The following is a 15583-nucleotide window of genomic DNA, read 5'->3' on the forward strand; positions in this document are numbered from 1 at the left end:
AATAAATAAATAAATAAATAGAAGAAGCCAGAAGACAAGACAGGACATGAGCACCTGTGCTCTCAGAGCAGCTACATTTTGCAACTAATTGCCTGCTGTAAGGAAAAGTGTTTGGCATCCTCTAAATTAACAACCAAATTAAAACAACTTTTTTGTCTACTGCCTCATGTTTTCCATTTGTGGCTGCTTTCCATGTAGCACTTTGCAGTTTTTTACCTCATTATGTACAGCACTTGTGAAAAACAATACAAAGAATATAGATGAAGTACAAATAAAGCTGCTTACATAATTCCTACAAATGCCGTTCAAATAATTTGCTTGCAGTAATGAAGTAGTCCATTTATAGTGTCCATTTTGGGTCTTTTCATACATAACATATGGAAAACAATTTGAAAACTACAGTAAGTGCACTTTTTTAAACTTTACTCCCATGATAATTTGCCTCAGAGAAACTTGTCTCCTTCCAGCTGGCTACCTGGGGCTGGTAGCGGGTGGGCACTGAAAATCATGACGGGAAAAAGAGTCATTTTCTCTTGAGAAACATACTCTTCTTGAAGCTTATGACAAACTCACAAAAATGAACCAGTTCAGCAGGGAAACCTGTGTTCCACAGACTACCTGGAGTCTCTTAACAAGAAGAAACCATGTGCTACTGATGGAGACAGAAAAGTGGCTGACTTTTCAGCCACTTGAGCTAGCCTTTTGGTGATGGAAAAATAGTCAAGCTGTCTGTTTAGTTCCTTTATATTCATGTGATAAATACATAAGTGTCAACTAGATGGTGATCTGCCAAGGAAACATTTCGGTTGTAGTAAACATCTGCTTATAGTGATTAATTTGACCAAGCCAGACATTATTGTTACAGGAGGTTTCCACTGTATTAATAGTAATATAATATTATTATGTTGACTACCACTACTGACAAAAACAATAAGGAAAGGAAAGGAAAATATTGTCAGAAGCAGACGAGACGAGACGAGGGATAAGATAAGATAAGATGTATTTATCCCACACTGGGGAAATTCATGTTACAGCAGCTCAAAAAGTACAGGTAGAAAAAGGGGTGAGTGATAATGGAATACTTTCACTTATGCGGGTATATGGAGATTTTTGGATATAGGGGTATATATGGATAACTGTACAGGACAAGAGCTCATTGCAAGTTGTAATATACACATGGTGTGTAGCATTATAATTAAGAGAAAAATACTGTGTTGCCTTGTAAAGGAAGATTTTATAGAGAAACAGATTGGATTGCACAGAATATAGGCAGCAAAAATCCCACAGTGATGATTTACTGTTTGATACTGTATTGCACAGAGGATGATTTAACAATAGAAGTTGTAAACATACAACCTATAATGGTATTTTCAGTAGTATGTGTACAGATACAATGAATTTCCACTTCCACTGCTGTCAGTGTTCTCACACAGGAATAGAATAGACATCAGAGCTAAGAAAAAAAAAAGCAACAAAAGCTAAACAAGTAAAGGTTACAGCAGACAGGACTGTTATGTACACAAGAACGTTATCTTTTTTTAACCCATATTGTTGGAGTCAAGTGTTGCAGTCATCCCTCCTTAACATCCTCCAAGCCTTTTAGAGCTTGAGTGCCGCGCTGTAAGTGCACAATTTTTCTATAGGACCACAAGCAGTGGGCAGGCAATAGCCTAATTCACTGCAGTGCTCAATCAATGACACACAATGAATTTGCTGGGTATGCACAGTTCTCCATCATGCAAAAGACAACTTCAAATGGCTTCCAAGCAGAGAGGACCTAAACCACACCTCCGCCGAGCCCCAGTAGGACAGTGTTACTTTGAGATAAAGTATTTTAAACTGTGCGGCCGCCTGGGCACAAAAATCTGTCTGGCTCCATACGTCAGAAGCTGTTTCACATAAAGGATGACACCGGGCTGAAAAGCACAGAAGGCTGAGCAAAACGTTGCAATGACAGAAATAGTGACAGTGTGTCCTTTGAGGGAGTCTCACTTGAGGTTTTGTCTGCAACACATGCAGTACATTGGGGGAAAAGGACAAAAAATATTACAAGCTCCTTATGATTTAGAGCAATTCAATACAAAACAATCTACATGTACTGCCTGACAGATTGAGCCTCTCTGACAGTAAAAACTGAATATTGCAAGGTTAACGATAGTAGTGCTGATCGCTGGGTTAATGCATTTAATTAAATACTGCACAAATATTCATACTTTTTATGTGTCATATGCTTGTATTTTTATGTAATGCTATTATATTACGACAAAAAAGCCCTTGAAAGGGTTCACTCTCTGTAATGTGAATGTCAAATGCAGAAAATACTGCTGCAAGAAATTCAGAGTCCATTCAGGGTCAATACGGATTACATCGAGCCAAAAAAGGAAATGCTTAAGGATCATGGACATGGTCATATGGCTTTATAAACCGTCATGGTCAGCGCGGGCAATGAGGCAATGACACATGCTGTAAAGCTCTGAACTTTTGCATCACTGTGTCCTTCCAGTACAAGAGGACCAGACTTGCATCAATTACATGTATTTGTTCTCCGATCATATTACAAACCATTAATAATGACGGCTTGTGTAATCATTCCAGGACACGTCTGAACAGAGCATCACTTATGTTGGAGTGGTGTTTATATTCACCAGTAATTCAGCCAACATGGCCATGAAAATTATAAAGCTTTTGTGTCTTCAGTATTTAATTTTCTGTATGAATGCTTCTTGTTGATTAAATCATAATGATGGGTAGAGGACATCTGACCTCAATGATTAAAGCAACCACTTAAAGGGGAATTAAGTAATATATTTACTGTATTGTATCATAAAATGACCACGATATGTCATCAGAGATGAATGGAAGACATGTTTCTCTGCCAGCATGTTCTCCTTTTCTGTGTGGAAAGTCTGTTTTTGTTTTGGCCTGAGTGATTACCCACACTGGCTGTTTGAGATTTATTCACTTTAAGTGAAGCAAAATAACACCAAATTATGATAAATGTTTGCTGAATGGAGTATGTGTTACATTGGCAGAGTCTGGAAAGTAGTAAGGCGTACAGTCACTGAACTCCAACTCCAAAGCAGTGGGCTTTTGTTTCCAGGGTAACTGTCTTAGCGTTACATTGGCAGAAAACTGACACAGGTATAAAAAAAATCCACATGAGCTGATTTATAACTTGGAAACAATACATAAATTGCAAACATATACATTAGCTGATCAAACTACAGTGCAAAGGCCTCATTTATAAACTTTTGATCAATTTGATTTTAAGCATGACTTAAGCAGAAAACCACATATAAGTAGTTATTGAAAAAAAACAGAATTAAATTAATCTTATCTCTATGCAAAGTCTAGACTTGACTTAAAAGAGTTTCCTGCTAGTTATGTTGGGGTGTTGCAGTTTAGGACACATAAGCACTCAAGCCTGTGGTGAACTTTGCATCAGCTTTATGAATGTGATAGGAATTATCAGTTAAAGGTGTGAGGAATCAATAGAAACACACTCCCAAGCTACGTGTTTGTCTTAGTTTGTCAATCCGCTATTTAATCCTCTGAATAATGTGTGTTGCCTGGCTTCAATCTCCTGTAACACTGCCATGATCTTGTCTCCTTAAAGGTTTTCTTTTCTCTATTGGTCCACAGCAATTCCTGACGAAGCTCTCATTTGTGCTGTATTATATAAGAGGAAGTCACTGATTGTAAGGCATATGACGTCAGTTTTTATTTCTAAGAACCTGCGTAAGCAAGGTTTTTTATGCTCAGTATCTTTTATGAATTGAATTTAAGCTCACTGTCAGAAAATATCCTAAGAGTCGTTCAAGTACAAATTAAATAACATTTTTTTATAAATGAGGCCCCGGGTCTTGTTGTCGCTTAATAACGTTGACCTCATCTTGCGCTTGTCTTAGTTCAGTGTCCCTGGCAGCTAGCCCGAGCTTCAGGTCTGGGGAAGATGGGCGGAGGGAGACAGCTCTCGCCAATACTTTGAATTTGGATTGCAGTAACTATTTTAAATGCTTGCTGTCAGGGTTAATTATTTCTTCTTTCAAAATGTTGTGAATATGACAGTTGAGATATTTAAGTGCCTAAAACAGATCTACAATCAGATCTTTTGATCCATCTTCACCATCTTGTATTTCAACACTTTTATGACAAAAAGCAACTTTTTTGACTTTGACAAAAATAATTTGTTTCTCGCCACCGACTATCAGGGGTGGAAGTAACTAATTATAAATACTCAAATTACTGTAATCAACTAGTTTTTTGGGATACAGCACATTTTCAAGTCTGCACTTTTATTTCTACCTAAGTATTCATTACAAGATAAAATACACTTAGTTACTTTTAAAATTATAGTTGAGTACTGAGTACAATTTGAATTAATATCCAAACCTTTCATCTGCATTTTAGTAGCCAATAAGGTGATCTGATCACAAATTGGCCAATGAAAACAATGACATGCAAATGAAAAACTGAAAATAATAATTTTCCATAATCATTATTAATTAATTGTTAGAATTTTCAACTTCAAAGAAAACACACAAAATTTGCAACCCTAGTTTGAAGAGGTGACAGTGACATAAATGGCTAAAAGTAACTAATATTATGAGCAGTTTTTGTATTTTTACTTAAGTATATTTCTACTTTTACTTGTAACTTGTTAGCAATGTAGCAGTACTTGTACTTGAGTACAGATTTTCAGTACTCTTTCCACCACTGCTGACTACAGTTCATGTTTTTTCTGAAGTAAGGTCCCATGGTTTTCGAGCAGAAGTGGCATGGCCTTGACTCTCTATCTCAATGAGGATAACGGGAACACATTAAACATACCATGTCTAAACGCAAAGCCAAGATTGGATCATTTATTATCCAGTAAACGTGTCCAGACACAGATCCTATTTGGTGTTAGATTTGAGAAAATCAAGATGGAGAATCTGCCCTTTATTTTGTTCCAGCAGTTGAAACACACAAAAATAAAGACAGATTCACCAAGACTGTACGTATAATTATAAGTAAACTTGAGAAAATGTGTGTCACCAAAATACCTTAGCAGCTCTGCTTCCCACTGCTGTAAGAAAATCTGGGGCAAACGATGTCCTGTCCTCATCTACTGTATAATCACAGTGTATTGGACCATTATTCTTTTGCATGGACATGACTAATCTTCAGCTACCATCTGTTGGTATGGAAAAATTGTAATATATTGAATACTGCAGTCAATCAGCTCAGACATGATGCAGCACATTACAGTGACCTGCAGTATTAACCCAGATTCAAAACTCACACTGTTGATTCAGCATGTGTGCGTGTGTTTCCAATCGCTGCTGAAATGAATACGACTGTGAGTTTGTTAATATATCACCAGGACATTGTGACACTGTAACAAATGTTAGTTCATTCATTTTCTAACTGTAAAGGTCTGCAGCTACTCTGTAACCTTTGATCGTTGGCACCAGGGATCCAAAGCTTTTTCAGCCTGAGAGCCAAAAGAGAAACGTAGTGGCCACTCAGGGAAAAAACATACAAGATAATATACATCTACATTTATAAACTGATGAAGAACAATAAAATTATCATGAAATGTCTTTATTTCATTGTAAAGTACATCAAAGTAATAACTAAAGTTTCTCACCTCCTCATAACAAATTTGCACTGTCCACTGTAATGCTAGAGGGCTTTTAATTTGATACAGGAAGTATGGAGTTAATTAACAGCATAAAGCACTAACTAACAGGGTAATAGTGAGAAGGTCACATTGAGGCATACTAAACTAAACCACATACTCAAATATCATAGTGATGGCCACATTTCCCATCATGCCAGGACTGAGTAGTCTGTCAGGTTAGGTGTTTTATGTTCCAAAATGTACATTTTTTGTTAAAGTTTGTAATGTGTCTGCTCTGAACCTGGTGGTTTATGTTAGTAGCCTGATTGTCATTTTTTGTGTGGGTTTATAGTTTTAACCATTAGTGACGTGGCTATTCTGTTTCTTGACCTCAGCTGGATTTGTAATTTAGAGTTCCCGTTCCCTGTTTTGAATGTCAAGAGGGTTGACACTGCTGAGAGCTACTTCCTGTCTGCCACAATCATAGTAATTACACGTATTTAACAGCAGAATTTAGAAATAAATGTCTGCTTCTAATACAAGTCTCCTTCAGTTAAAGGCATGTTACATTTTTTTAGCTGAGGTAAATAGTTGCCCCTGTCACTATTTGAGGAAATACGGTACACATTTTACTCTGACAGTTTATGACAGTATAATCATGCCCATGACCCATTTTTGGTCACAACTCTAAGTTTGGGAAATGCAGCTCTAAACATGGTATAATTGCTATATTGTCAATGTCCCCTTCGCTCACTTTGCTTTGTATTTTTGTACATGGACGTTTGACCTCACTGTGATAAATGACGTCTGTGCAGAGTTTGACATGACCGGGCTGTTTTCACGTTCATCCACTAGGTAGGGGGGGTTCTGAGTGAGCTTATTCGCAGATCACCTCAGGGCTGTCCCCGACTAAGAGTCTCTCTGGTCAAATCAGATTTGGCCATACAATACGAACATTTGACAGTTTGTTCTTTCTTTCCAGGTCAGTACCACGCAGTAAACTCCTGCATCAGCCTACGTGGCTGTGAATTACCAGTAAGACTTTCTTTGATGGGAAAACATTCGATTTTCACACAGTCAGGTGTGAAGTTTCTGACAACACCTCACGACCTCACCTCACTTCACCTCACATTGCCTGCACTTTGTTTCTGTCACTCTTCTCCACTTCCATTGGTCGTTTTGTCGTTCGTGGTGATTTCATTGGTATTTCGATGTTTAGCTGATAAGTAAGCAAATCTAGACCATACAAAGACAATCTTACAAATGTAGGACTGTTGATGCTTTGTAGGTACAACAGAAAAATACAGTATATTTGCTATTTGAGTCAAGGTAACATTGTGAGTCAGTCAGAGTGGAACAAGGGCTGGAAATAATGAAATACACTCAGTTACCAGATTATGAGGTACTCCTAATGCAGCCTTATACTTTAAATCATTCTTCAAACCTAATTATAACTCAATACAGTTCAGTGGCACCACAAACTACAGCCTACAAAATTACTATTAAGTTGAATGAACACCTCACTAAAACAGAAAGGGAACATGATAACCTTCATGGAGGAAGGATTTACTGCAGGACTGTTTTCTTAGATTGCAGCTTTTGCTGATATACATAATAAACTGGCAACTGAGTGTAAACGCTGTAGAGTATTCCCAAGGTCAGTCAGCATAGGTTACATTACTGATACGGTACATAATACGTTGGATGAGTTATGTTTTCTAAACTGCTGCTCTGTGGCTCACCGAAAAGGTGCACATGAATTCTGTAGAGTCCAGCTATTTAGTGCCGGTCACGTCCAAGAGCACGGGGCAATAAACATAGAAGATAAAAATGATCAAGATCCCTGTTGGCATTACCTGCTAGACGTGATCAAGTCCACAAAACACAGCCAGAGCCAGAGATAAAGGGGCGAGGTAAATCAGTGGAGTGGGCTGCTTGTCAGTGCCAGCCGTCACTCTCGCAGCCAAAAGAAGCAGAAGCAGGTACAAAAAAATTACACAGAAAGAAAACTTATAAACATGTTGGACTCTTTCTCTACTATGCAGATGGCTCTTTAAATGGTAACTGCAGTATTTTTTAAAACGGGGCCACATTTTTAGATATTTTGGAGTCTAAATGATAAATTAAAGTTTTGGAATTGGTTCTCTGATGTGCGAGACACTTAGAATATAAATCTGAGCCTGTCGGTGGCAAAAACAAGCACTTTTTGTGGATGTATTTTGACAAGTTAATTTGCTCCCATGGATTATGCTGTAGCCATCACAGTCCATGTTGCTGCTGCCAGCTAAGGCCATCTGCTGGACAAATTCCAACATTTTTGTACCATTAGTCATTCAGACTAGCCTTTCAGTTCATTTTTGATTTCCAAGCGGCACTTTCAACAGACAGTACTCAAAATGTGTCTGGATGCAATTTGACAGACCTACAACCAATCAGAGCAACAAAACATGACCTCCACTAAGCCTTTTTATTTATTTATTTATTCACTTATTTATTTATTGTCATCTGTTAAAATGAGCCATGTATATGTCCATTTAGAGGCTGTTGATTTCAAAAAAAGAAAAAAAAACGTTTAAGTCTGAAACCTGTGTAGGGTGATAAAGTAGTCTTGCTACTACTATTTCCTACTACTACTAACTTCAAAGTTAGCTAAACAGAGCACTAAAATAGTTTCTAAAAACATCTGAGGCAAGAAATAGGCAATGTAGTGACATAATCTTGTTTCACATTTGATCTGCACTGCCTATTTTTAGAGTTTGATCTGTGTTTCGGGAGCCCGAGGTCTTGTGCTGGATGGACCTGCTGCCTGGATGCAACTGGAAAGACCTACAACCAATCAAAACATGTGACGTGATGTGACGCTTCCCTGTCAGTCATTGTATAGAACCCACCCAATATTGAACACACAGCTGTGATTAGCCCAACCAGATCTGAGCCTGGTGGAATTCTGTCTGAATATGAAAGGGGGAGGCAGGAGATTTCTGCCAGAGCAAATGAAAACATGAACTCAGCAGATTTGTCTGGTTTCCAGGCTACATTTAGGCCCCAGTATAGGGCTGCATGATATTGGAAAAAAACTGACATTGCGATTTTTTTTAACCCTGCGATATATATTGCGATATGAAAAAATACAGGAATTTTCACCAGATGACTTGAACAGCACTTTATGTTTCTGCTGCCATCTTGTGGACAGTTAATCTGCACTGATCTTGCAACTCACTCCATATACAGGGGCGTGGTCTGCTTTGGCAAACTGATTAAGAACGCTTGTGATTGTTGGATCGCTGCACGCAGTGTGTGTCAGGTACCCTTGACATTAGATGAGAACACGTTTAGTTCATTTGCCTCCTACATTGCAGGACCTGCAATGTGACTATTGCGCACACGTACATTGCAATGACAATGCTCAAATGATATATTGTGCAGCTCTACCCCAGTATATATAAAAGAATAGGGCCCATCTGTAAAAATACCAGAATTACACCCTAAAGTATAATAATTTTCAATTAAGAAGTCACAGAAAACCATGAGAGACAAGCTTTAACCATCCTGTGGCCTGTTCAAAAACACCCTTGTGTACGGACATAAATCAACTAAGTTTCAAACTGGTAATTAAAGGGAGTAATGTTGACAACATCAGCAACACAAGGCAATTATCTTCTTTTAGACATATTAGGAGCTCAGCAAAGGCTGAGGCTGACTCTGATGTGAAATCATTGGCAAGTAAACCTTTGTTCAACCCATGTGGGAGGCTGGAGCTGCAAATGAAATGTTTCTTATCAGATAGCTTTTTCCAATTGATGGGGACATTTCATCCACAACTAAAGTCAAATTTGGTAAGAAATTGAAAAAAGTCATGTTTTCAAAACAATCAAATCGCTGCAGAATGAGACAAGGCTGGTCTAAATCTGTTTGTATATGGTTCACAGTCTAACCCAGAGGAGCAATAATGCACTGTGTGTCTCCTTATCTTCCCTCATGATAGCATTTTCATTAAAAACAGTTCAAAATACTGGCTAATTCTAACAGCAATTCAAACCTCATATAAAGGCCTTCATTCAGACTTTTGTATTAAAATCTCCGGTGGATAAACTCTGAAGGGACATTTAATCTGTTCATCAACATTCACTATGTTTTGCAACAGGAAACTTGGAATATTGAGCTCCACTGAGCATGTATGCAAATAGCAAAATACAGTCTATATACACATGAATGGTTCCACGTATTCTTCTATGTGATGGTTCATGCTCTCAAATAAAAAGGTTTTATTCTTCTGGGAGGAAAAGGCTTTTAATATACTATCTGTTGTGGTGCTTTTGGCACCATTTGCCACAGACTGACTGGAACATTTGCAGAAATGAAATCTAGAGAGTAGCCTAAGGGTCAGACGTCTGGTGGCGTTTAGATGTGACGGCACATGCTAGATTTCAGGAAACTGTTGTCCTTCGCTCGGTGAAAAAGCCTGTATGGCAGATGGGTGGCTGGATGCACCGTCTGCAATTCCTCACAGCTGCAAAGAAACGGACAGTGTGTGCTAGCCTGTCCGGGGGCATTTGTTTACTGTCTGTTTAACTGTGCTTTTTGACAGGGCTGTCATTATCTGTCTGCTGCCACAGCCAACTGTAAGATTGTGCCTTGTTTCAGCTGTAATTTACTTTTTCCATCATGCCCCCACAGTATAGGCCCCGGCATGGGCACATGCTCAAGTACAGCAGAAATTCAAAGAAATGAAATCCCAGTTAAAATGAAAGGAATGGAGCTGAATGTCCAAGGGGGAATTTAATGTGAGGCGCTGCCCTCCCTGATTACCATCTTAAGCTCCTAACATAGCAGACCTAATGGGAAAAAAGTGAATTATAACACCCAAATATCATTAAAGCCCGGCGCACCACCTGGGCCCCGGACACTCTCCCCAACACTGTCCGAGGCTTCTTCAGGTCTGCTGATTCACACCAGAGGGAGTTGGACAGATGGTGGTAAACACATCAAGCTGTTTTGCAAACTGCACGCTCAAATATCCCTTCCTCGGCATTAGGTAAGGGTCACCTCAAGACTGGTGCACAACCACCTTCACCATCTCACTCACTTCAATGCATGGAAGGCTGTATATACTGTTGCGGCTGCCTACTGTATTCTGTATATACAGTTTTGTTGCCCTCCATAGCTTTATGGGAATGAATAATTTCATATTTGGGCTGTTATGATGTGACCAGTGCCAGTCAAACAGTCTCTGGAATTGCATCAGAAGAGTTTTTTTTTTTTTTTAATCTAAAAAAACAGAATCCTTTCATGAGTGAAAATAATAAACATCACAGAGTTTTTTTGTTTTTTTTTTTTGTTTATCACTTGGAGCTTTCATAGGTGAACACTTTATAGTTCTGCCAAATTAATGAATGTGCATCTGAATTCCAGTCCTCGAGCACATGTGGCAGATTCATAAAACATAAAAAGTAAAAAGATATGTACACTTTTCTAAGGAAACAAAACAAAACTAATCTTGATGAGGATATGAGAATACCAGCAGGGATTTATCCAAACAAGGTTCTTCAGACATGTCGCCCTCTCTCTTTGCCCTGACATGTACTGACATTTCACCTAATTTCTTTACAAGTTTGTGGTCAGAAATAAAAATATCTTAAGGGGTGCCCCAGTAACACAGTGTGACAAGTGACAAGAAAACTATAATTAATGTGTGAGGTTGTATGAGGTATTTATCCACTGTGTATTAGTGTAGTAGTGTATTACCTACAATAGATGGTGGCTGACATGACCCCTGTTTAGAGAAGCAGAGGAGTAAGCTAAGCAGTGTACTGCAGCTGCAAAACATATTTTAGCCATCTAGGTACACCTATATGTTGAAACGTACGCTATAGTTAGATAATTATCATTGCTTTGTCATTTCTGATGAGCAACCACTGTTATGTAAGTCAAATAATGCTCTCTTGCTCAACCAGACTCCTCTGGCAAAATCAGTCATTTTACCTCACAGAACAGATGAGTTGCTGGTCAACTATTACCTCCATCTGTTAGTTTGTTTGTGTTATTGTGTGACTTTAAAGTTCAGATGGTTAAATTACTCATTCCATCGGAAAAGTCTGTCTGACAGCAAGGAAAAATGGTGAAAACATACACTCAAAGCGATATTGATCTTTTTAAGTGGATAATACACATTTTGCTACTGGTCCACCTCTCTGCTTCTCCAAACTGGGTGTGAGCCGTCACCATCTACTGTATGTAACCCACTGACTATAGATACCCTCATACACCCTCACTTCAAATAAGCTGAAGCACCCCTTTAAACTGATACGTATGAGGTAGAACTGTAGTATCTACTACGTAGGAGTGTCCATGGTTGTTCAAGCCCAGCAAAAAGTGGCCGGGCAGGGTTCTTACAGCTTTTTATGAGTAAAATTTAAGACCTATTCAAGCACTTTCAAGGTAACTAAACTGAAAATTTCCAGACTCTTTGAAGGTTAATAATCACATCTAAATTATTTCTATAAAAACAACATTTTTTTTTTTAATACCCATAACAATATACATATATAATGTCACTTTGTTTATTTTACGAGCTTCTCGTAATAACTTTCATTCTGTGTTTTGATCATGATTATTTAATGTTTCCATGAAACAGCAAGCAGACTGCTTATTGCTTATACAATACAGCTGAATGTGATGTTGGCTACCCTGACCCCTACTATCTGTAGTGATCCATGGATGTAGGAGAACAGTCCTACCAGCTAACTCAAAAATAACTCTGAGACCAGTGGATTGACAGTGAAAAGGCTACAGTCCTGAGCATTCTATTTTTTATTTTTTTTTTTTTTGGTTTGGCTCATGGCACCCTGTGGCTGAGTCACGGTGGAGCTGATGGCAAATGCTGTTATCTCATTAACAGTAAGCTAAGTTTATGTTAGCAACATGTAAAGCTATCTTTTCATCAGGAAACTCTGTTAATGACTGTACTGTATTCCCTCTCAGGCTCGAGGTTTTGTTTGGTCCTGGGCAACCATGTTAAGCCTGTGAGGCTCCTGAGTCTGGTTCCTTTGCCTGCTAATGCCAGCTAACAGCTACAGTTAGCTCCTTCACTAACAAGTAACCATAAAGCTATCGAGCTAAAGTGATGGTGTAAAGAAACACCATATATGGTGAAAATTGAGGGCGGGATGGTGGTGCAGTGGTTAGCAATGCCACCTCACAGCAAGAAGGTCCTGAGTTTGATCCCCCGGCTTGCTGGGGCAGGGCCTTTCTGTGTGGAGTTTGCATGTTCTCCTTGTGTCTGCGTGGGTTCTCTCCGGCTTCTCCGGCTTCCTCCCACAGTCCAAAGACATGCATGCTAGGTTAACTGGTGATTCTAAATTGCCTGTAGGTGTGAATGTGAGTGTCAGTGGTTGTTTGTCTCTATGTGTCAGCCCTGTGATGAACTGGCAACTTGTGAACCCCGCCTCTCGCCCAATGTCAGCTGGGATAGGCTCCAGCAGCCCGCGACCCTTACGGAATAAACAGTTACAGAAAATGAATGAATGAATATTCTAATTGAATTACATTACTAACCCTGATAACTAAAATTAAGCATTTCTCAAAGTTTAAAGATTTGTACAAACACTTCCTAAGTGATAAAGTAACTTCAGATCATTCTTGTGTTGTAACAGTCAAAAGGTCCCATGACATTGAGAGATCTGGGTCCTCCAACACAACTGTGTTCCTCTCTCAGACATTAAAAAAAAACGTCTGTGCAGCCTGTGGCACCATTGTAGCTAAAATTGGCTTCACTACAGTCCATAAGCTACTTGAGCATGTTTTTTGCTCACCTTTTTTCCTGTTGAAGGCGCGGTTCATAGTGGAAAATGTGCGTTTCCAAGGTCCCTCCTGAGTATCTGACAATATTCCACCTGGAAAAGCAGCAGGGAGAAGTGAGTTAAAAATGGCTTCGACCTCAAGCCTTCACTAAAAAGCAGAAAGCCTGAAAACAAACACTCTTTTTTTTTTCTGCAAAAAATCCCCACCCACTGAGAGTGAGGCAATGTTTAGCTGTCAGAATATGTTTAAATTGAAAACCCAGTCCATCTGCATTACATTTGTCTACCACTGGGCCACATCATATTCATCATTATGAGGAGGCCGTAATTCTAATCTTGTGGGGTTGATAATAACACACTTAGTGTCCTACAGCACTGAATGTCTCTAAGAATGGTGATTTTCTATCAAAGGCAAGTATTAGTGCTGCACAATAAAATGTAGCATTGTTTACAATGATCCCCGGCTGAAGTCCCTGGCATTATTTCCTAATCTTTCCAACAGAACTAGGGCATATTTTTCTCTCTATGTGCTATGCGTCCAACTGTATCACCAGCACACATTCAGCTACACACACAACACTCACAAAACCTGAAACTAAATCCATGAAGCTTAGTCATCAAGAGAGATTCCAGCATAGACCTTCAGTTTCTAATCATCTCCATATTTGTCTCAGTAATAAAATCATCATACAAAAAACAGCACGGGTATATATCATTATTCCGCTTGTACCGATTTAGTCTGGAGATGAATGTGGGTTGTTTTCTTCTTTCCTTGAAACTTGCTGTAGTCGTAGCAGTGCAGCCAAGTTATACCCAAACACACAAACCGGTACGGTGCATTAATGTGTTACAGAAAAAGCAGTCATTTCTTTTATAAATGCAAACGTCCAGTGTTCCTAAAGTCTGACACTTTGCCTTGACTGCTTTCAGACCTTTGCATCAATTCCCCATGAGAGCTCAGCAATCTAGAGGACTGCAAGGACAAACAGCCCAGGACTAGGTAGCTGTCAGCCTGCTGCACAATCAATATTCTTTACTCTTTTACTGTGGGAAAATATGCAAGGCCTGCCGCATAACAGCCATTTCAATCCTTGCCTTTGCAAGCAAATTAACTTGTGCTTGGGCAATTTAGAAAATGAATTGAATTTTTCCTTCTTGGGCATTTTCCATTTATTGAGGAAAGCCTGAGCTATTATAAGTTTTTAGTGAAGGGAAAAATAAATCTTTCTCAAGCATTGGAACCAAACTTCTAACATACTGTATCCTACAACAAATTGCTACAATTTTAGAACAAGGTCTGATGTATGAAAACTACAGCCCGTCCTTACCAGAACAACAGCAGTATAGATCGTCTGTACTGGCAACTTATTACGAGCCATATCCACATTTATTGTTAGGCAGCAACTTCTAGCTTGTTTAGTTTGACAGGAGCAAAGGAGGAAGTCAGGTGATGTAATATAAAGAGCCAGAAAGTCTGTATAAGGAAGGGGTTGGGTTGGATGGATGGTAAAACACTTGCATTCTGTTCTGTTCCATCCTGAAACCTCCATCCCATGACTTTTGGAACTTTCATCGCTTATTTTGACTTAAAACCCTGTCTTTTCCTATATTTAACCAAACTGCTGCTGTTTCACTAGCTAACTACATGTTTAATGTTGTATGACTTGAAGTTAAGTAACACATTTAGGGGCCATTCTGATGTTGTATTCTGCCACATCCATTAATTCAAACTGAGACGTGACCAGGGCAGTCAAAACCTATAGTGATGCAGTTGTGCCACATGCTCATTGCGACACGCTTGTTCTTTTCTGGTACATCCTAAACACACAGAGATGGAAAAATCTCACCCTTTTTGAATTTATTAAATGCACCACAGGTCATGTGACAAGAATTAACCAATCAGCCCCACAGAATTTGCTTTACCCTTTCCAGCCAAACTGAAGATGGAAGAACAGCTAACTAATGTAGTTCAGGGATACTTGGAGCTGTACCACCCTTCAAGTTCTTACAGCAAAAGAAGGAACAATGCCTGGAGATATATCAGCTCAGAACTTTTGACAGCTGGTGAGCGTTATGATGCACTGTTGTGCTTGCTGGCCTATCATCATAATTCTCACCAGTGTATGCATACCAGGCAGGCACAAAAGACATTTAACATCCCAGGCACCTTGGATAAAAA

General features: G+C 39.0%; 1 protein-coding gene across 4 annotated transcripts in view; it reads right to left on the reverse strand.

Moving 5' to 3' along the window:
• Window positions 1–15583, reverse strand: part of gulp1a (GULP PTB domain containing engulfment adaptor 1a) — a 136980-nt gene that overhangs the window by 32243 nt on the left and 89154 nt on the right. For all 4 annotated transcript variants that reach the window (XM_084724233.1, XM_084724235.1, XM_084724236.1 and 1 more), the window contains one exon: window positions 13417–13497. In XM_084724233.1, coding sequence (XP_084580359.1) covers window positions 13417–13444 — 28 coding nt within the window. In that variant the 5' untranslated portion in view covers window positions 13445–13497. The remainder of the gene's footprint in view (window positions 1–13416; window positions 13498–15583) is intronic.

Source organism: Lutjanus erythropterus, chromosome 8 (assembly GCF_056507025.1).
Source record: "Lutjanus erythropterus isolate fLutEry1 chromosome 8, fLutEry1.hap2, whole genome shotgun sequence".
NCBI classification, from domain to species: domain Eukaryota; kingdom Metazoa; phylum Chordata; class Actinopteri; order Lutjaniformes; family Lutjanidae; genus Lutjanus; species Lutjanus erythropterus.